We start from the raw sequence: 22904 nt of genomic DNA, 5'->3' as shown, positions 1-22904 counted from the left end.
AAAGTTCTCAACATCTCAGTCAGCATATACCATTCTGAGTCTCCGAAGCTAATTCACTGTCAACACAGCTAACCGGCTCGAGATTAGAAAGGCAAAAGGCAGAAATGGATGGAGGACATAAAGGTTCAAAGAAAAATTGTCTTCACTGACAACGGCTGCAAGTGCACATGTGGAGCAATTACAACCCCACAAACGGTCAAAATCAACATCACATCACTAGATGCCTTGACACAAGGGCAAGCTTAACAAACAGCTATTCCGTGCCTGCAGAGCAGCAGCAGCCACTGAAAGACATCGTTATGTCACTAAAAAGAAGCAAGGAAAGTCATTAAGTACACAGCAGCGCAAATGTCCACGCCTGTGCTCCTGCTGAGGAAATGTACAGAAGCTCTAAGGTCATGAGGACAGGCAGCAGTGTGAACCAAGACTCAGGAACCGTAGGTACTGTGTTAATTCCCCACATCAAACCAGAGACTCAAACACTGTCAGTCTAAATTTAGTAATTATTTCTAGAGAAAATTACTCACTCTAAATGTATAGTTGGATGTGTTAAGAAAGTAAGTAAAATGACAAGCTAGGGAGTTTACACTCTCATAGGTAAAGACTAAGCGCTACCATTCAGCAAGTGTGACAACAGCGTAGGAATAAGCACATGAGTGGACTATGGTGACAGAGTGACACATTACAAGCAACAGGGCCACTTGCTCTAAACAAAATGCCACTCTAATTCAGCAAGGAAAAGATTGTATTTTCAATCAATACTGGAATAAATATCTCAGAATTTACATTATCGGCAAAAATTCATTCAAGGTAGAACACAGAGCTGAAGCTGACGGTAATAATGAAAATGAATTCACAGCTTGCACTCATGAACAAATACAAATACGCACATGCACACACACAACATACATTCATATAGACACATAAATAAAAATAAGTAATTTTTTGCTTTTTTTTTTTTTTTTTGAGAAAGTTTTCCTGGCTGTTCTAGAACTTGCTCTGTAGACCAGGGTAGTCTCCACTGCCCCTGCCTCTTTAAGATGTGCGTCAACATGCCGGAGGGAGGAGGGAGGGAGGGAGGGAGGGAAAGGAAAAGGAAAAGGAAAAGGAAAGGAAGGAGAAGAGAAAAGAGGAGAAGAGAAAAGGAGAGAAGAAGCAGCAGTGGGCATTGCAGCACACATCTTTGATCTCAGCACCGAGGAGGCAGAGGCAGGTATAACCTGGCCATCTTGGTCTACACAGTGAGTTCCAGGCTAGCCAGGGCTGCATAATACGATCCCATCTTGGAGGCTGGAGAGATGGCTCAGTGGTTATAAGCACTGATACTCTTCCAGAGGTCCTGAGTTCAAATCCCACAACCATCTATAATAGGATCTGATGGCCTCTTCTGGTGTGTCTGAAGACAGCTACAGTGTACTTACATATATAATAAATAAATAAATAAATCTTTAAGGGGCAGGGCAAAAAAAAAAAAAAAAAGATCCCATCTCAAAAAGTGAAAGACAGGAGGGAGGGAGGGGGGAAGAACATCAGGACTGGAGAGACGGCTTTTTTTCTAGAGAACCCACTCCTAGCACCTATGTGGCAGCTAAGATCCATCTGTAACTCCAGTTCCAGAGAAGCCAATGCCCTCTTTTGGCCATCGTGGGCACTACACACATATGGTAACAGTCACAGAAGTTAGAGATGGGAGTACTGAGGGGAAGAGTCCCTGCCTATGAGGAGACTCACGGCTCTCCTGAATGCTAACACGGTTTTATATTATTTCTTAAATATTTTTTAACTGTGTGTGCATGCTTGTATCTGTATGTGGCATGTACACATGTAAGTGTAGCTGCCTGCAGACACCAGAGATGACAGATGCCCTGGAGATGGAGTTACAGGGGTTGTGACACCTGATGTAGGTGTAGGGACACATTTCAGGTTCTATGCAGAACACAGACCCTCCTAACTGCTCTCAGCCCCGAGCTCCTACGTCCTCACAGGTACAGCTCAGCAGCTGAGCGCTGTCACTGTATCCGTGAGGTGCTGAGTCCATTTCCAGCCTTTGAAAGGGGAAAAATAAAGAAAGGATGTCAAATCTTGGCTTGGGCTTACTGTAGATATTCGCATGTGAACTGCAGGAACTGTGTACACATCTGAACGGTTACCACACACAGACTACATCTGTAACAACAGTAACAGAAACTGTAACTTACACTTCCGACAACTCCATTTGCCTGCTTTTGCTTCTGCTGCTTTCCCTGAGGTAAGGGCACAGTTGTGGGTTTTTTTTTTAAAGGCTTCTTTTTTTTGGATTTGGGCATTTTCTTGGGTCCTTTGTTCTTCTGCTGCCATCCTCCTTTGGCCTTGTTCTTGTTGGCATCACTCTGCTGCAAACCACATACGACTATTAAGGCTAACAGTCATCTTTAGAGGAGACTGACGAGAATAAATGTTTTCATAGGCTGCATTATACCCCGCAGTACTATAAGTCAACCAAAGAAGAAAAGAGCACTTTCTTCACCAAGAAGGTAAGAAAGCAGGCCGTTACCCCGTCTTCTGTGGGCTGTTCCTCAGCAGCACAGATGGACTGCTCCTTTTCAAACACTTCCTAGAGGCACAAGAACAGCACTGTAAGCCCACAGCTGTCTGTCAGATGGGAAATAAACTCTTCCAAAATGTTTATCCATAAAGCTCTGTTAATCGGTTGCAATTGGGAGGGTGAGTAGGCGGCAGTCGTAAGTCTGTACATACCCAGTTAGCAACCTTCCGAACTATCTCACAGCTATTGCACATAGACTTCGAAAGCAGTCTAGTTAAAAAACTCCATGACTTAATATATGCTTATTCATTTTAAAGTCAAATAATTTCAATTTAAAATTTCATTTCATTCTAATACTAATCAAACAAGAATATTATAATGGAAATTTAAATATATAACACTGTTCTAATTTTCACCCTCAAGGGACTACTGTAAATTTATTTAATACTATCAGTAGATTGTCAAGAAAATTCACATATCCTAAAAGTATATCCATTAATCATATAATTTAATTAGAATCAATACAGAAAGTACACGTTTACAATTCAAAGCTCAATTAGAACACAGTAAAGAATGCATTCTGGAAAATGACAAGTGGTAGAGGTAGAGGGTACATATAATAAATATCTTAGAATTACGAAAGCCAACAAATTAAGGCAAACATAATTATTAAGCTCTACAAGAGACAGGCTAGTCTAATTAAGAAATCAGTAAGGTGGCATCACCATTTTGTTTGTTTTTATGGTTTTGACAGGGTCTCATGTAACCCAGTTGCCCTGAATTCACAATCCCCCTGTCTCAGGCTCCTGAGCCCAAGTTGCTGGAATTATGGACATGTGCCACCACACTAGCACTATACAGCTTTGGATTTTGTTTGTCTGAAGTGATGGGTAAAGAGCCTTGCTCCTCACACATGCTACAAGTAAGTATGTACCACTGAACCAACACTATGTGTGTGCGCACGGGTGCACATGTAGAGCCAGAGGTTGGGATCTAAAGGCTTATTATTTTCGTTCACACAATTTTTTGAGGCAAGTTCTCTCACGGACTCAGACTTGGCTGGCCCAGCTGGCCTGAAAGCCCAAGGGATTTTCCACAAACACACACACACACACACACACACACACACACACACACACACACACACACACACACAAAATAAAAAGCCTGAGTGATAACTTCATTAAGTAACTTGAAAGGTAACAGAAATAGGACAACAAGGTGGAAGAAATATATACAAGTGTATGTTAAAAGAGCACGTATCAGTGTACGTGGTAGACGTATGTTTGGATGTTCACTACAGAGACCCAAACGGACTATGAGGATAGCACAGGAACATAGACAGGTCATCTGGAACTGGGAAGGGACATGGACGGTGGATTTTACTATTTAAAAAAATATTTAACTCTACAGCACATGCCTATTAGATGGTTTAAGAAATGAGCAGTGGGATTTCAGAGTGATCATGATGTTTCCCTATACTTTCTCTGGTGTTTAAATTGCTTTCTGGACATCATAAATTATTGTAAGTTAATCTGAGTGTAATTTTTAAATATTTTAAGGAAGCCAGAATAAACAGTAAAGAATTTACTAGAATGAAGGCAACGAAATTATCAACAATAATTGCTACATAGGGGGTTGGGGATTTAGCTCAGTGGTAGAGCGCTTGCCTAGCAAGCGCAGGGCCCCAGGTTTGGTCCCCAGCTCCGAAAAAAAAGAAAAGAAAAAAAATAAATAATTGCTATATAGGCAGCACATTAAAGCATAAAAACTATACTCACATAAACATAGCATGGACAATTACCAATAAACAAAGTATTAATCTATTTCTAAGTTTTTAGTGCATATGAAAGCTCTATTATGAGAATAAATACTGTAAAAAATCTAACAGAACTTGTTAATTTAGATGTTACAAGCTTTAAGAACATGCTTTTAAACTGACAAAAACATACATAAAAAGCTTAACTCAAAGTATAAAAATGCAATTACAAATAAAGTGGGATGTGCATGTCTGTAGTCACAGCCTCCAGGAGGCTAAGCCAAAAGGAACAGAGCCATGTGGGTTACAGAGCAAGAAAGAAAACAAACACTGAGCTGGGAAGACAGCTCAGTCAGTGAAGCACCAGCCACACAGGCATGAGGCCCGGCATGATCCCGAGAATCAATGCTTTAAACAGTATGGGGTTGGAGACCCAGAAAGGTACCACAGTGGTTTAGGACACTTAGTGCTCTTGACAGAGGTCCCGGGTTCAATTCTAAGATCCCATATGGTGCCTCATAACCTCCTATGTCCTCTTCTGACCTCTGTGGTCACCAGGAACTCATGTGGTGTATATATATATGCATATGTATATGCAAACAAACAGGTAAAACATTCATACACACACAATGACTAAATCTGAAAGAAAGAAAGAAAGAAAGAAAGAAAGAAAGAAAGAAAGAAAGAAAGAAAGAAAGAAAGAAAGAAAGATTAAAGCCAGACATGATGGGTAGCACATGCTTAGAACCCAGACATGATGGATAGCACATGCTTAGAACTCCAGTAACTAGGGAGGTGGATCTCTGGTACGAGCTGGCCAGGCAGCCTCACTAAATTGGCAAACACAAGGCCATTGAGCGACACCATCTCAAACGCGCTGCAAAATCAGATATTGACTATGTGCACCCATGTGCACATACATGTGCATTCTCACACAAATCAGCCTCCGTAATAGTAAACACACGTAAGTAAGTGTAGATAAGTGAGTCACACAGTAACTACTCACAGCCATCGTCTGCCTCGTCAGTTTAACCAGCACTGTGACCAGGGACCCTACTGTGATGTTGTTGCTGTCTTCATCATCCAACACTGTGAGGCAGGAGCACAGAACGAAACAGAAAAACCAGTTCTCAGTCAATGCACACAGCAGGGTTACCTTGTCCCAAACAATCTGTACTTCAGTAGTTTGAACATCTTTTTAAAAGCTTATTAAAATAATCTGATAACTGTAAGGCCTCTGGGTGTCTCCGACAACTGCTTCCCTAACCCTTGAGGAACTACCGTGATTCACTTCCTACCACCTCCACTCAAGAAGCCAAGCCTCACGGCTGCACTAGCACTGCCCAGTCTCAAAGCCGACTTTGTAGGTAGGATATAGTGTAATTTTACTTCTCTGGCCAATGCCTGAGGAAAAGGATAAAATAATAAAATCTAACATTCCAATGACCTCAAACATTTAAAAAGCAACATTTAAAGCAGTAACTTCAACATACTTTCTTCACAGTAAAAAGGGTTTTAAGGGAGAGCTTTGGAAAAACACACAAGTACAAAAGCAGGAAGGTTAGTGTTGTCTGTGTGCAAGGATGACATGCGAACTTGTGTAGAATTCCGTATCTTTATAAAAGAATACTGTCCAGCAGATGTGACAGTTTGAATGCTTGGTCCCCAGCTGGTACCTTAGGAAGAATCAATCAGGAGGTGTGGCCTTTCGGGAAGAGGTATGTCATGAGGATGAGTGTGGTGGCTTGATTGGCCTTAGCCTAGGGAGCAGCACTATTAGGAGGTGTGGCCTTATTGGAGTTGTTTTTCAAGACAGGGTTCCCTGTGTAGTCCTGGCTGTCCTAGGGTTCCCTGTGTAGTCCTGGCTGTCCTAGGGTTCCCTGTGTAGTCCTGGCTGTCCTAGGGTTCCCTGTGTAGTCCTGGCTGTCCTAGGGTTCCCTGTGTAGTCCTGGCTGTCCTAGGGTTCCCTGTGTAGTCCTGGCTGTCCTAGGGTTCCCTGTGTAGTCCTGGCTGTCCTAGGGTTCCCTGTGTAGTCCTGGCTGTCCTAGGGTTCCCTGTGTAGTCCTGGCTGTCCTAAGGTTCCCTGTGTAGTCCTGGCTGTCCTGGAACTTGCTTTATATCCCAGGTTGGCTTGAAACTCAGAGTCCACGTTCCTCTGCCTCCCAAAATCCGAGATTAGAGGTCTGAGTCACCAGCACCTGACACAGGAGGTACACTTCACATCTGAGGTTATCTTTCCAGCCCCTAAACGCAGCATTTAGATTAGTGACTTTGAAGTCTAAAAACTCACTAATCTAAAAGGAAACTCCCAAATTCCAGAAGTTGTTTATTAACTATACATAAACACTTTGCAGATATCCTATACACACCGTAAACCAAACCAGATGCTACTATTTGCTTCCCTGTCCCTAGCATCTCAATTTTAGGAACTCATTTAACAGTACTCCTGTGCTCAAGGATACTGTTCAGCTATTAAAACTGTGACAGGGCAATTATGTTGGTAGAAAGTTAAGTCTTTTCATTTAAACAGACACAGAGATTAAAAAAAAACACACGAAGCACAGGCACAGTAATTTTCAAAGCCTACTATAGATAAATGCTAATTTTAGCACTAAATAACTATTTCTTTTAATAATATATGTGAAAGATCTCCTCCTTTCACTACATGTGGACACCTCTTGGATTCTTTGGGAAGTTAAGCAATTACAAGAGGATACCAGGACTCCACTGAAAAGGAACTGAAGGAACTGCCAATGGGCCCTGATGCAGGAGTGCCCCAAAGGCACTTTCAAGATTATAACTGGTATTCTAAGAACATTAACTTGAAGAAAGACTGCACAGAATAGCCAGGGTTAGGACAGGAATGGCAGCCTACGATATGACAAGAAATAAAGAAACCACAGGGTTCTATATCAGGGTTCCATATTCTACACTCTGAGCATGACCTCCTGCCCAGCTCCACTCGTGAAGGATTCAACTAAGGTTAAGTTTCCTGTCCTCACTCAGAGCCAATTTCCAGTTACAGGAGATTGGCACACACACAAATCAATAATCCAATGTCCAACTACAAAACAGTGTCCTCGTACTCAGCACAACTGTGACAAAGATAAAAACAGGGTTTTGACAAAAACAACCACAGCTCTGCACAGTCTAACTACAATCACATTATTAAAGTGTCAGGAAGGAGGACAGGGGAGCGTGCCTGTGTGCACCTCAGCTCTGGTAAGGCGGAGGAAGACCTCTCCAGGCCTGAAGAACCTGACCTAAAAGGTCGATGAAGGCTGGAGAGACAGAGTAGTGAGATGAAGGGACAAAGGAGGAGCCTGGCTCAAGTAAACGAGAGCAGATCATCAATGTGCACAGGGAACCCACTCACCCTGTGATTTTATGTCCATGGTCACATACGGGAAACTCCCAAGAACTGCCATGACCTCTTCATACTTTTCATCTTCAAGGAAGTGCAGCAGACTATGACGATCTGCTTCTTTTAAACTGACCAAATCCTGGATACTTTTAATTTTGAACTAAAAAAAAAATAAATAAATAAAATGAATGAATAAATAAATAAAAATTTTCATCCAATGAAAATTATTGGCATGCTGACCAAATAAAAGCCAGCAACTTCATAAAAAGTTATCATTATGGGCATTTCAAAGCAAGACCATTAAAACTAAGTTTGTTTTATAAATTCCTTACAGGATTTGTTTTTATCAGAAAAAAGACAGCATAAAAATAAAAACATGTTCATATAGAATAAAACAATAAACTGTTGTCCTAAATTTATTTTCAGCCTTAAAAAGAAAATCTTCCAAGTACAGGTGGCCTCTAGAAGTTTTCTATGCAATAAATCTAATATATTTAAATTAATTGAAAGTTAAGTACTAGGTACTTTTCATTTTCACAGAGATTAAATCATGAGGCAGGTGAATTTCAACTCAATGCTGGTGTAGACTCGTGTGTAACATAACGGCAATGACTAATAAACTGAACTTGGACACCGATTTCTTATACAGTTATTTCCTTTAACACCACCAAATCCAAAGCCTATCTTTAACTTACTTCTTTTATTGTATACAAAGTAACTTTTTTCTTTTTCTCTTTGTTTTCTTTTTTTTATAAATACTTTTTTAAAGATTTATTTATTTATTATATACAAGTACACTGTAGTTCTCTTCAGACACACTAGAAGAGGGCATCAGTTCTCATTACAGATGGCTGTGAGCCACCATGTGGTTGCTGGGATTTGAACTCAAGATCTCTAGAAGAGCAGTCGGTACTCTTAGCCACTGAGCCATCTCTCCAGCCCCTCTCTCTCTTTGTTTTCTTAAAACGGGCTCACTCTGGCCCAGGTTGGCCTCCAGTTCACTACTTAGCCTAGGCCTCAATTTCCTACAACCCTCCTGCTTCATCCTCCCAAAAGGCTGAGCATACAATACATGCTCACACCACCACGCCCAAGAGAAATGCTTAAAATCTCCTCCTATAATCACAACTCTGTTTTCTTTTATTTCCCAAACCTTTTCATTTCTACATACTTTTGAAATATTCAAGTGTTTACTGTATTTCCTAAAAAAAGAAATTCTCGGGCTGGAGAGATGGCTTAGTGGTTAAGAGCACTGACTGCTCTTCCAGAGGTTCTGAGTTCAAATCCCAGCAACCACATGGTGGCTCACAACCATCTATAATGAGATCTGATGCCCTCTTCTGGTGTGTCTGAAGAGTACTTATATATAAGAAATAAATCTTTAAAAAAAAAAAAGAAATTCTCTTAATGACCGCATCCTCCCACGCCCTGTAACTAGATGGTACTGACCCAGGGTCCTGTGCATACCAAGCAAGCACTTGACTACCATCCATCCAACATTAGTTTTGTAAATACTTCGCTTTTTTTTAGTTTTGTTCATACTCAACTATAACAACTACCCAGCTTTTAAGTCAAAAACAAAATGGAAAGTATACAGTGTATTATTACTTGATATATAAATCTTTGAGATGTACAAAGTATTAACTAAAATTTACTCAATGCAAAACAGTAATTCTATAATAGCAAAATACATAAAACCACCTAATCAAGAAATACGAACCAAAAAAAAAAAAAAATTCTAAATCTAAGAAACCCACATAATGAAGTCTAGAACACTTCTTTTATTCACATTCCCTTGTTACACAAGTTGCTAAACTTTGACTAGGAAGCAGTCAACAAACCTTTTTGTGGTTCGAAACTCTTCTAAGATTGTCTTCTTCGATGTGAGGGAGCTGCAGAAGAGGAGACTTGAACTGCTGCAGCCCCTGAACAGCCATCTGGGAAAGCTTCATGCAGTTTTCTAAGGATGCCAAAGTTGGAGCACGAAACTCCCTTTCTTAGAAAGAACAGGAGAAAAAGAAACAAAAGAGCTATACTTTTTATACTTTTATCACAAGGGATAAAATCACACTAACATCTAACACCTAAAATTCAAGATCTGGATATTGATTTTCCTTTAAAGCTACTGAAAAAAATGTTAAAAATACATAAAATTGGTCATTGTGCATTACCCAGCAACAACCATTAATTTAACAAAAATCTCTCTATCAACTCCAATAATCATAAAGCATCAGGCGCTAACACCACGCCATGACGTAACCTGGAGAGCAGCCGCACTCCCAAGCCCTGGATGGCAATCCTAGCACCGGGGAGCTGAGGTGAGGGCAGTGCTTTCAAGACCAGCCTGGGTGACGGAGTAAGATGCAGCCACAAACACGAATCCCCAAATGTCCTGAGCCAGGCGTGGTGGAGCACAGGGAAACCTTCTGCTTAGGAAGCTGAGGGAGAAAGACTGAGTTCAAAGCCAGTGTGGCTATACAGCAAGAGCCCATTTCAAAAAGTAGGAGAGATTTTGTGTTTTCAGATGTATTTTTGTTTACTTTGAGGCAATGAGGTTGCTGTGTGAAGCCCAGACTGGCTTCAAGCAGGACTCCTTCCTGTGCCTAAGCAGTGCTGAAGTTACAGGATTACGTCCCGCCTTGCTAAGAACTCTTGTGTTAACTCCAACAAGCAGATGTTGGGACATTCCAAAGGCACTGTAACACTGCCAAGAATTAAAATCACCAACAAGAAACTATAAACACTCTCCTTTTTTTTTTTAGCCTCTTCTTTTCCAATAATGGCCAAAAATTCCTGTTCTTTTCATACAAAACAAACAAAAAACCGTATTATGCCAATTAAAAAATTATTTCAAACACTGTGAAAATACAAAAATAACTCAAAAGTATTCAGAGGAAAGAAAAGGTTTAAAGCACTAAAAATAAAGCAAATGAAAAGAATGAGCCGTAAGCAATCTGAGAACCCCGACCCTGGTGTACGAACTATAATTACATCTTCATAAAGCCCTAACTGTTAAGTGAACCAGGCCACGCCCCCAGGGCAAGCACAATTCTATCTTCATCTCCTCCTCTCCCTCCTCTTCCTCCTCCCCCTCCTCCCCCCCTCCTCTCCCTCCTCTTCCTCCTCCCCTCCTCCCCCCCTCCTCCCCTCCCCCCCCTCACCTTCCACGCTCCAGGCCATTATTATCAACTGGCAGATTACATTCACCATTTCCTGAAGCAGAGCAGGACACTTTTTCAGCATGAACTGTTGATCTGAAAAGGCAAAGCAAAAACCCTGAAATAAACTATTCTACCTTACAGTCAAAACACCTTTCCCACTTGAAGCCCAAGGCTAGCACAAAATGTGCTGCCCTTAAATATTCTACCCAGCCTCAGAATCTTAATGTTTCAAAGAACATTTCTCCTCAACATTACTGCAAACACAAGACAGAAAGTCATCACTAGCAGAAGATGTAGCAAAGCCAAAATTCTAACAGAATGGGGTACTATTTATTATATATTCCTTATTTTCTTTAAAACGGTCTTAATCATGAATTCAATTCCAATCCCGCTATCTCTGGGACTGTTCTATTCCTGCAGCTATTATGCTCCTGTAACTGTGGTTAAACACAGAGACCATGAGTGAGAATAAAGTCAGTAAATGCAGAAAGGGGAAGAAGTTAACCAAGGGGCTGGCTAAGCACTCCTTGTGCTTAGCTTCTGCTGCAAGCCTGATGATCTGAGTCCACCTTCCAGAAACAAACATACACAAAACGGGCTGGCAAAGAAAACTCAGTGGGTGAGAGCACCGATCGCTCTTCAGAGGACCCAGATTCAACATGGCGGCTGACAACAGTCTGTACTATAGTCCCAGGTGATCTAATACTCTCTTTCTGGCCTTCTCAGGCGCGGAACACATATTGTGGGCAAAATACTCATATACATTAAAATAAAAATTATATTAAAAAATTCTAACAGCCTGGAAACAGAGCTATGCAGAGAGCACAGGCAGTCAGATCCTGAGGCCAAGCACCAGCAGTAGAAATAAGTGCTTTTATAGTTCTTTAACATTCACATTTACATTTCTCCATTTGAGGAGAGATGGCTCAAGGGTTACGAACGAGCTCTGGCTACTCTTGTAGATGACTTGAGTTCAACTTCCAACAGCTAAACTCCTCATAACTGCAATTCCAGGGGACCCAATGCCCTCTCTCTTCAGGCCTCTGTGGTACCAGTATACACACGCAGAAAGAATACCCAGGTAAATAAAACTAACTTTTAAAATGAAATCTATTAAATTTTGTATTCTGCCTAAAAAGCAGGTCACCTATGTGTGAGAAATTACTAGTAAAAGTGCCTATATATGTGCACAGAACATTAATAACAAAACTACTCATTTATTTCAAAGTAATTCCAATGGTGGTGCCTAACTCCCCCCTTCCCTTCCACCCGAAGCACCCGCTGGCTGGCACCAAGGACTGAGCACTAGACCGCCATATTGTCAGACGTCCGGGCTGCACCACTAGTTGGACAGTGATGCAGCAGAAAGATTTCATTCAAAAAGCACACTTGTCCTTAGGACAGTGCGTTCTAAGTCCTACTGAAAAGGAGACGGCATCCATCCATGGTCTCTGCAAATGCCTCCATCTCAAGCCTCTGTTCTAAAGAGGAAGGAGAGAGCTTCAAACACTCTCTTGTGAGTGAGTGAACCTTTAAGTAAAGATCAAACCACTTCTCTGTGGTTAATACTGAGAAATGGAGAGAATTATGTTGGATTAAGAGGGTCAGACATTTGCTATAAAATCCACTTTTGTCCCTGCTAAAAGGCTTTCAAGTTCTTTTCTCAAAAAAAACCTAGGAGTCAGACATGATGCTCCACAGCTATGATCTTAGTCCGGAGAGAGCTGAGAAAGACGAGGATAGCAGAGAGACAGCACTGCGGACAAAAAGCAAAGCCAGTACGAACCCTCGCTAACCCGCGGTTAGCAACCGTCTCATACAAAGTACTCGCGTCTCCAAACAACACATTTTGACATTTGCCAAAGCACCTGATGCAGACCTTAAACTATCTGTAAAATATGTGCACAGCATATAGATTTTTTTAAAAGAAATATAAACAACTACGTGGTTGGGGAAAAAAGAACAGCATCTGAGGACTGAGTCGCCAGAACTGCTTGTATCTGCTGCTTTGGTCCCCTTAAAGCCCTTCAAATGTTAATCACAAATACCTTCTTCCAGTGTCTCAGGAATTTTCATTCTAGCAAGATGAGACAGTAAAAGAACTCTGGCCTTCAGGCTATATGGACAGGTAAGTGGAGGTTCATTCTTCTTTAAATTTATGCTGCCAATTTCCCTGATTAGCTAAGACAAATAAAGGAATTATTCAGAAACATGACATGAATCATTCACTTTGGTATTTCATTGCTCACTGAGGAGTCTGTAAGATGAGCCTAACCTGAGGTATTAAAACATTATCTGTTGGCCTGCTTGTGGCATCTTTATTATATTGAGGATCAAATTCAGAAGCTCCAGCTAAAACCATGATGAGACCTAGGGAAAAAACACAAATACAATGGTAAATAGGTATTTGTTTATCTACTGATTTCTCTTCCTAATCATGCAATATGCTGAGAAGTCATCTGACCTCCACTACTGGCAAGTAAATTAACATCTCCCACTAAAACAACATCAACAACGAACAAAACAACAAAAAAACTTAACTTTTAAAAATACACACAGGTGTTTATCAAACTAAGAACACAAAAGCAACTGGACAGTTAAAATAGCATGTTTCTAAACTAAGCATGTGTTCCAAAGGAGCCTGCTGGAGAGCATTAGTGTGACATATGACGTTAGACTGTTGCATGTAAGAGAGTGACCTCCAGATTAAGTAGTACCAAAAGCGAGAGACTCTCCTTAGTCCATGACTTCTCAGATTATGGAGTAACCAAAATTCTGGAACCTTGGGGAGTTTCGTGGAAACACACAATTCCATGTGCCACAGTATTATCTTAACAGCTCTTTAAGGGCTGGCACTACTCGCCAATCTCACTTTAACCACCAGTCTTACCTTATCTTTAACAGCAGAAAATACACACATAACAACAAAGGAAGGGGACTGCAGCAGTGCTGAAGAGCAGAGATACAGGTCTGTCCCTTCCTGCCCAAACGGCCTAGGCAATAACGACCCCTCACACTCCTCCTTGTACTTCAGTGCTTCAGGTGTGCCCCAAAAATAGCAGGCACGGGAAATATATGAACTACTACTATAAAAATATTATTTTTTTTTTGCAGATGGCCTTCCCATGTAACTTTGGTCTAGAACTTAATATGTAGAGATCGGGCTGGCCTGAAACTCACCAAGACCTGCCTGCCCCAGCCTCCCAAGTGCTGGGGTTAAAGGTGTATACTACCACCACACAGGGCTCAAATATTTTCATGTGGGTTAAGAAAAAAAATAGAAGAAAAAAACTGTCCCAAAGACAGATGAGGATGTATAAATGCTTTGTGACAGAATGACATGAGACTAAGCACCACTCTCTTAAATCAGTATCCCAGGGCAAAACAAAGCCATGAAATGCTCTTGTAAGGAACAGAGTTCCTACTGTAGTCCAACATAGGAGTAGTAAGCATGCACAAGAGAAGGTCAGAGTCATTCTTGCTGCAGCCTCTATTTACCACACACAGTAAGGGGCTCCCACATTTGGTCAATTATGTCAGCTATCTGGACCACATCTGTCCCTCTCTTTCCAGCTAGTACTTTCTTTTCCCAGGTAGTCTTGTTGTAACTTTCATGACATATATGTAAGTGTGTCTCTGTGTGTGGGTAGGTGTATATATGCATATTTACGATTTATGTGTACACATAAAAGTCTAGTATCTACTTGAAAGAGATCATGTAATATTTGAAGGGACGTTAGCCAGCTTGTAAACAGCCTGTTCCCTTATTTGGTCACTTCCTCCTCCTGAGGCTGACCAAGGTCCAGCTATCAAAGTATTGACGTCCAGCAATCTTTAATTAATGAACATGCCCAATAAAATCCAACACCCGATCCCAGCATGGGGTTTCCCTTTTACCATTATAAACTGCCATGCCTCTGGAGCACTTCAGCTCCTCCCTATCCAGAGGCAGTCCTTTGTCCCTCAGGATAGGACAAAACCCTTCCTTCCTACCTCCCCTGTTCCCCTTCCCTTCCCCTCCCATCTCATTCTCTCTCAGGCCCTGCCCGGTTTCTGAGACACGATCTCTTACAACACTTTATGGAATCTCATTTATTCTACACAATGTAGTTACCTCCTGTATCACCATCCTCCTTGCCACTGTCCTTAGTTCATTCTTCCTTATGGCTGAATTACAAACCATGATTGTTATATACACTACATCTTCCTTATCCATTTATGTGCTGACAGACACCTACATGTATTCTGTAACTTGGCCATGGTAGACAATGCCACAGTAAGCATGTATGTGCAGGTAGCTGACTCAGCATTCCTTTTGGTATACTCCCACAAGAGGTACAGCCTATCAAATGATAATTCTATTTAAAGAATTTTGTCCAGTCTTCATACTGATTTCTATAGTCGTTGGACTAACTTACATTCTCACCGTCAACGACTTCTTTGCCAGTGTTTGTTAAATAGCAACTTTTTCTAGAGTTAGATAAAATTCTACCTTTTGAGACACTGACTCTCTGGCCAGCCTACAACTTACTATGTAGACCAGGCTGGCACCAAACTTGTGATAATCCTACTAGCCCTGCCTCTGAGTACTAGGATTATGGCCTACAAAATTACACAAGGATTTCTAACTCTGCACACATTGTTCTAGACACTGACCCTCTCTCAGCTGTATAGTGACCAAACACTGTCTCCACTTTTGTACTCAACTGTTGCCTTTGCTGTGTATGGGGAAACTTGGTAATTTCATGCACACTCGTCACCTGGAAATACTGAGGAAATACCTAGATCAGATGGGCCTGTGGGCATGTCTGTGGGGACATTTTCCTGACTGCTGATGGAAGAGGTACCATTCCTGGGCAGGTGGGTCTAAGTCACTAAACGTGAGGCATGAGAGGGAGCCAGTCAGCCATGGTCCACCTGGCTTCTGGATCTATCTACTATAGAGGTAAAAATGTACAGCAACATAGAATGACTCAAAAAGCAATGCAGCGAGCAGCAGTTACTTAAGTTACTTACGCTTCATATCCATATTCCGAGTCTTATAAACAAAGTATGTATAAATCTGTGTTGTACGGATTAGAATCTGGTCTCCACTATATCGTATGGACCGATACCACCAAGAGCCCTAAAAACAATAGAATCAGACAAGATATAAAGCCTGAAAAGTTATAAATGTTAAGCTTGGTGCAGTGCAGTGTGCGCACGCACGCACGCGCACATGGACAGGAGGGAGGAATTTGCCAAAAATTCACAAAGAGGAAAGTGTCTGAGCTTGTTCCATATTTCAAAAAATTTAGTTAACAAATAAATACTTAAATTGTCAGAAACCCAAACACTAATACCAATTATCAGGCATGATTAAAATATGTTAGGTTTTAGGCAGAAATTGCTTAAAATATGAAACAGGAATAAAACCACCCATTGCTATAAGCAAAGAAATTAGTTTTTGACAGTTTTCTAACAATCTATTTAATAAGTTTAGGAGCCACTGTATAGCTGACATGCTATTTTCATGTTCTCATGAGATGGGATCGTATACAACAACCCTATGAAGAGGTCATGACAGATGTATAATAGGACTGGTGCCCTCCCAAACTCCAGGATCAAAAACAACACAGGCACAAAAGAAATAAAACCATGTAATCATGAACTTTTTAGTGGCTCTGCAACACGTAATTACTACAGTTCTTTTTTAAACTGCTAGGCTACTAGGGTGTGGGGATACGCCTCAGTGGTTAAGAGCATGTACCACAGGGGTTGGGGATTTAGCTCAGTGGTAGAGCGCTTGCCTAGCAAGCACAAGGCCCTGGGTTCGGTCCCCAGCTCCGAAAAAAAGAAAAGGAAAAAAAAAAAAAAGAGCATGTACCACTCTTGCAGAGAACCCAAGGCCTGTTCCCAGCACCCAGAGCAACTAACTCACAACCGCTCCAGGGAACCAAACCTTCCCTCTGACCTCCTCAGACTACTCTCATTGGCAAATGCCCACACACATACATAAAGTCTCAAGCAGTAACAGTCTCAACATGAGGTTGAATGGATTAAATTAAATGGATTAAATTCTGATGATCAAAATCTTATGAAACAACTACCCCAAAAAATTAGTAAAAAGAGGTAAAACTTACCACAACAACAGGAAGGATAACCATAAAAGCCAATCCATACACAAGTAAAACCTAGAATTCAAGAGAAAACAGCTGTGCCTTGGTCAGGTAAATAACAACAATGTTCAGACTTACAAAGAAGACCCACTATTAAAAACACTGTTATCTGGTCCTATATAAGAAAATGCCATTTTTTCCTTTTAATTTTGTCGACAGCGCGGCTGAAGTACAACAGGTTGCACAGCTTGTCCTATGTCACACGAACAACAGTGCCGCTATATACTCAAACTCGTTTTTATCTGCTGTAAGAAATCGCCTTTTACTTTACTATTTACTGATATAATACAGATAGCTGCAGAACTTTTATGAATTTTGCTTCCCTTCCAGTCAAGCACTTTCTCTCTTCACATCCTGCAAGTAGTGCGGGAATAAACTGTGAGCCTTACAGACTAAACTGCCCCGGGCCTGCCCCGTGCCTGACTCCACGTGCCATCTTTCATTATCTTTAGTCAATAGTAACTATTCAATTTCCGCCTACAGCTTCACGAAATCTGTCAGCTATCTCTCTCTCTTCTAATATTCCTACAGGACCCCTAAGCATGACAGACGCACTGAAAAGCAGCAAGTACAGAGCTCTGAAGATTACCAATTTTAATGTCACAAAATAGCAATTTTCAAAACAAATTGCAGCTAAACTGTATAAATTCTGCTTTTAAGGTTTTAAAAATCCTCAGAACAGCACAATGGCTTAGCAGCTAAAGGCCCCAAACTAACAACCTGAGTTCCATCCCCAGCCTGTGATAGGGAATAACTAAGTCCAGCAAGTTAGTCTTTGACCTCCACATATGCTGTGCCATGGGAACACCCACACATAGACATAAACAGAGAGAAAATACACTCAAGAGTAATAAGGAGGGGCTGGAGATGGCTCAGCCAGTTAAAGCCTGACTGCTCTTCCAGAGGGTCCTGAGTTCAAATCCCAGCAACCACATGGTGGCTCAAACCATCTGTAATGGGATCTGATGCCTCTTCTGGTGTGTCTGAAGACAGCCATAGTGTACTATGATAAATAAATAATTAAAAAATTAAAAAAAAAAGAGTAATAAGGAAAATTATACTAAAACTACTCCTCCATAACTACTTTCATGAAACCACAAGTAGAAAATTATCAATTTTCAAACACTGTATTAAAACAGATCCTGATATTTTAGGGTCACAGTGACTGTTACTAATGTCCCACTGCCCCTCCTAGTATAGAACAGATCTTTAATTTAGTATAAAACAGCTCAGCTTAAGTAAAGGTGAAAAGAGTATGTGAAATTATCAATTCACTTTAGATAAATATATAATAATATAAATCTAATAGTTCTCAAACCAAAAATAGGACACTATCCAAAAATACTTTCAAAATAAGTTAGTAAACCTTGAAAGTCTCAAGCTCATGCTTAGAATACATAGGCCTACACCAGCAATGTAATAATGGGACCCATTCTTTTCTTTTGCTAAAAATTACCTCTCAAAATGCAGAAAAAATTAAACAGCATGCCAGATTTTCCTTGTTTCAGTGTTCATTATATTGCACCCTATAAACAGCATACGACAAAGCACACAAACACACGAGAGTAGGCCAAATTCAAATGCACTTACCAGAATCGAATTTTTCTGGTCAACTATCCAAGCTGGCAAAGCAATTCCAAAGCTTGTGGCTGAAATAAAAATAAACCATTATTTTAAAAAGCCTTTGAAATGAACTAACTCTATTTACCTGTATCTCAAACTTACGTTCCCTCCCCAAACTTCAAAGACTACATTACATATATTTCTATTATACAAACTTAACAGAATGCACCCAGGGATCTAGGACTTTTAAGAGACTGAGGCATGAGGACGATTGCAAATTCAAGGCCAGTGTGGACTGCATATTTTGAGACCTGTCTCAAAATAAATAAATGTATGTAATGTACATATGTATGCATGCATGCAAGTATCTATGTATGTTACAAAATAATGTATGTAATGTACATATGCATGCATGTATGTTACAAAATAGTTATGTATGTAATGTATGCATGCAAGCATGCATGCATGTATGTATGTTACAAAATAGTATGCATATGAAATTTCATAGTTTTCAATGGAGAAACTTTTCAGTTTCTTTTTCCTAGAAAATAGAAATTCTTTTATGGCTTGAATACATATAAACACTATGACAACCAAGAAATTAGTAAAGGAAAGGCTTCTTGCATGTCTCACGGCATACACACATGTGTATGCATGTCCACATGTGGAGGAATATGTGTACATCCAAATGCTATGCCCATGGAGACCATAGGCCAACATTTGCTGTCTTCCTCAAAAGCTCTTAGAGAAACAGACACATATAGCAACAGAGAGAGAGCTGCAGTCTCTTCCTAAGCCTAGAACTAAATAATCTGCAGAGTCTAAGTAGCCAGCGGGCCCAAGGGATCACCTGTGTCTGTCTGAATGCTGGCATTACCAGTAGGTCCAAAAATTTTATGTGGGTGCCAGGAATCTGAACTCTGGCCCTTTTTTCTCACCGAGCCAGCTCCCCAGCACTCAAAACAGAAAAGGAAAACAGATTTCCTTAAAAAATTTTTTTTTATTATTTTAAAATTACAGGTATGCTTGTGTCTGTGAATAGGTTTGTACACATAAGTACAAGTATCAGCTCTCTGTGCAGCTGGACTACAGGCAGCATTGTGCTGCTCAACAGGGTGCTGGGAACTCAAGTGTTTAAAATGAAAACTGAGGTAGAAAGTAGAGGAAGGGGCTGAGGAGCACTTGCTGCCCTTTTGGTTGCGAGCCCTGACTAACGTGGGCGCCATCTCTGCAGCTCGGCTAGCTCTGGTGCTTAATTGGTGCTCCTGCAGAGACCCTCAGTCACCTTCCCAGGACGCACGCTGGGGCTCGCAGCCATCCCTGGGCTCCAACACCCTTTGCTAACGGTAGCATACACACTTAACCAGAAAAAAAGAAAAAGGAGTGCTTGTTGCTCTTTTAGGACCCGGGTTCCGTTTCCAGCCCTACAAGATGGTTCACGACAGTCCCCAACTCCAGTTGCAGGAGACCTGGGACCCACCCCACCCTTTCTGATCTCTACAGGCACCAGTCATGCATGTGGTGCACAACATAAACACAAGCAGAACGCTTGTACAAATACAAAACATTTTAAAAAATCTTTTAAAAAAGGAAAGGTTCAATTTATTCATCTAATTCATGGTTGTAATTTTCATATCCATAAACTGAAAAAAAATCAATATTCCTCTGATTCTAGTTAATATTTTCATAATATACAATACTACCAACATTTTTATATTCACCGCACCTTGAGGCCCATCTGGATTTCCAAATTCTTCCCAATTTTTCCGAGACTCTTCATCTGTTAAACTACCATGAAGAAAATGAGGTATCAAAATTAGAAAGTCAGACCCCAAAAATAAGTCCTCAAATGCAACAATTTTAACCAATCAATTCTTTTGTTCTAGATTTTATTTCATTTTAGTGTGTGTGTGTGTGTGTGTGTGTGTGTACACAAGAGTGCAAGTGCCCGGGGGTTGGGGATTTAGCTCAGCGGTTGCCCTAGGAAGCATAAGGCCCTGGGTTCGTCCCCAGCTCCAAAAAAAAGAACCAAAAAAAAAAAAAAAAGAGTGCAAGTGCCCACAGAAACTTTGAAAGACCCTGAACTGGAGTTATAAGGGGTTGTGAGCTATCCAAGGTGGGTGCTGGACTGAACTCCTGGGTTCTTTGGAGAGTACTGAGCACTCTTAATTGTTCAGGGTCCTGAATCCTCCCCATCTGCAGCAAGGCTGAGGACGTGGCTCACTCAGTGCCTGCCATGTAAGGATGAAGCCTGGAGTTTCTACTCCACAGTACCCCATAAATTGACAGAGGTAGAGTGGCCCACCTAGAACCCAGCACTCAGCTAAGAAAGACAGCCTATGCCTGGGGCACACTGTCTAACTGCTGTGTGATTTAAGTGAGAGGCAGTGAGAGGCTTTCTCAGTCAGTAAGAGAGAGTGTGATCTCGGGAAACACCCAACACCAACCTGCCTCTATGTGCATTCGCACCCACCTGTGTCACACACACACCACACCACACAGATATATACCTTCCCCCAAAAGGGATCAATAAGTCAAAGAAATCAAAAACAATCACTTTGAAATCAAAGACGGTGTGTGTGTGTGTGTGCGTGTGCGTGTGTGTGTGCCCTACTGTCAGAAAATGCTACCAATTCAAAGACCATGATACAAGTTCTTAATCAGCTCAATTTAGCCATGAAGTCAGATGGAATTCAAGGCTACTCACTATATTTTCTAAGAATGTAAGAAAGATTTTTAAGTGGCTTTTATTTATTCCCCTACAGTCTATTTCTAAACTTTCTCCAATGAGTACACTAATAATTTAATAATGTTAAACACAGTGATAAAAAGAGCAAGGTACAAAACTGACAGGTAGATCAATGGAACAGAACAGAAAATAGAGATAAAATAGAGGGGTGTGGACACCTCAGTTTTGATAGAAGTGTAGAAGACATTCAGTAGGAAAAACCCTTTCTACAAACGGTGCTAACAAAAGAGGGTATGTACCTGAAGAATGAGATTGGATCTATGTCTCAGTCGGCCCCAAAGCAAAGACACCAACCAACCAACCCCTGAATCAAAGACCTTCTTTAAAAACCAGACACGCTGAGCATGCTAAACTACAAGGACAACACTGCAGAACAGCAGGCCAGGCAACAGACTTCTGAGTGGAATTTCCACACACAGGAAACAGTCCGTAGAACTAGCAAATGTAATCTCAAATGGGATCAAATGAAACCACAGGGCTTCTGTACAGCTAAAGAAACCATTGACAGATGGACAGAGAGTCTACAGAATGAGGGGAAATCTTTACAACCACACTCCACACAGGAAGTTATCTTCTAGACTATATAAAGGACACAGGGTAAGCTATATCCCGTGTCCTCCATAGCACCCAGTCTTTCCCATACAATTCTATCAGATTCTATCAGAGGGAAGAGAGCAGGATGAAGCTAACTGGGAGGAAAGGGAAAAGGTAGGTTTCCCCACCACTGCAACAGAAAGGGTTCTAATCCATCTTCTACCAATCCTGCACCCTAACATTTGGGATTTTTGTTGCTCCTCCCGTGCCTACCAGACTAAAAGTAAAAAAACACAAATAGACAATAAAGAGTTTTTAAAGTGTTCAGCCTCTCTAGTCAGACATGATGGTGCACACCTTTAATCCCAGAACTCGGAGGCAGAGGTAGGTAGTCTGCAAGTTCCAGGTTCTAGGGCTTCCTAGTAAGACTCAGTCTCCAAAAATAAAAAATGAATAAAATAAAACCTTTGCGATTTCATCTTACCTTGTCAGAATGTCTATCAGAAAACAAATAGCAAAGGCTGGCGAGGACACAAGTGGAGAGGAACCCCAACCACCACCAGGATATAAACTAATGGGGCCACTAAGGATGGAGGCTTCTCAAAAATCTAAAACCACAACCACCAAGTGACCAGGTCTAGCACTCCAGGAAGGCGCTACATTCTATTACCACGCAGACACTTGCACTGTCATGCTTTCAACTATTGTGATTTTCTCCTTCACAATAACAAGGAAATACAATTAGCTTAGATTGCCATCGAAAAAAGAATGGATAATTAAAAGGTGGCATATTGTGTTATTATTATTCTCTTGTTGACCTAGACGTAGACGTAACTAAGATGTACTGTTGTTAAGAGACCCCATGGCCAAGGTTACAGCTCAGCAGAGTATGTGCCAAGTGACACAAGTGTAGAAGACATTGGGGTGGGTACAGCTGCTATTCACACACACGCACTCACACACACACACACACACACACAGACATTTGTGCATTTGTCAGCTTTCGTCTCTCTTCTCTCAAACACAGGAGCTCGCTATGTAGCCTTGGCTGGCCAGGCTTAAAGACAGACGCCACCATGTCTGACTCAGAAG

General features: G+C 41.1%; 1 protein-coding gene across 2 annotated transcripts in view; it reads right to left on the bottom strand.

Annotated features, from left to right (window-relative positions):
- Positions 1–22904, bottom strand: part of Sec63 (SEC63 homolog, protein translocation regulator) — a 68393-nt gene that overhangs the window by 14655 nt on the left and 30834 nt on the right. Inside the window, exons 5-16 of one of the 2 annotated variants that reach the window (XM_032888245.1) lie at positions 20256–20317; positions 18557–18615; positions 16931–16981; positions 15825–15933; positions 13084–13178; positions 12857–12989; positions 10809–10901; positions 9489–9643; positions 7660–7807; positions 5290–5372; positions 2534–2593; positions 2199–2372 (exon numbers count right to left, since the gene is read on the bottom strand). In XM_032888245.1, coding sequence (XP_032744136.1) covers positions 2199–2372; positions 2534–2593; positions 5290–5372; positions 7660–7807; positions 9489–9643; positions 10809–10901; positions 12857–12989; positions 13084–13178; positions 15825–15933; positions 16931–16981; positions 18557–18615; positions 20256–20317 — 1222 coding nt within the window. The remainder of the gene's footprint in view (positions 1–2198; positions 2373–2533; positions 2594–5289; positions 5373–7659; positions 7808–9488; positions 9644–10808; positions 10902–12856; positions 12990–13083; positions 13179–15824; positions 15934–16930; positions 16982–18556; positions 18616–20255; positions 20318–22904) is intronic. The other variant, XM_032888246.1, reaches the window with a different exon arrangement.

Source organism: Rattus rattus, chromosome 18 (assembly GCF_011064425.1).
Source record: "Rattus rattus isolate New Zealand chromosome 18, Rrattus_CSIRO_v1, whole genome shotgun sequence".
NCBI classification, from domain to species: Eukaryota; Metazoa; Chordata; class Mammalia; order Rodentia; family Muridae; genus Rattus; species Rattus rattus.
The sequence above is the reverse complement of the archived record's forward strand: the minus strand, read 5'-3'. Positions and strand labels throughout refer to the sequence as shown.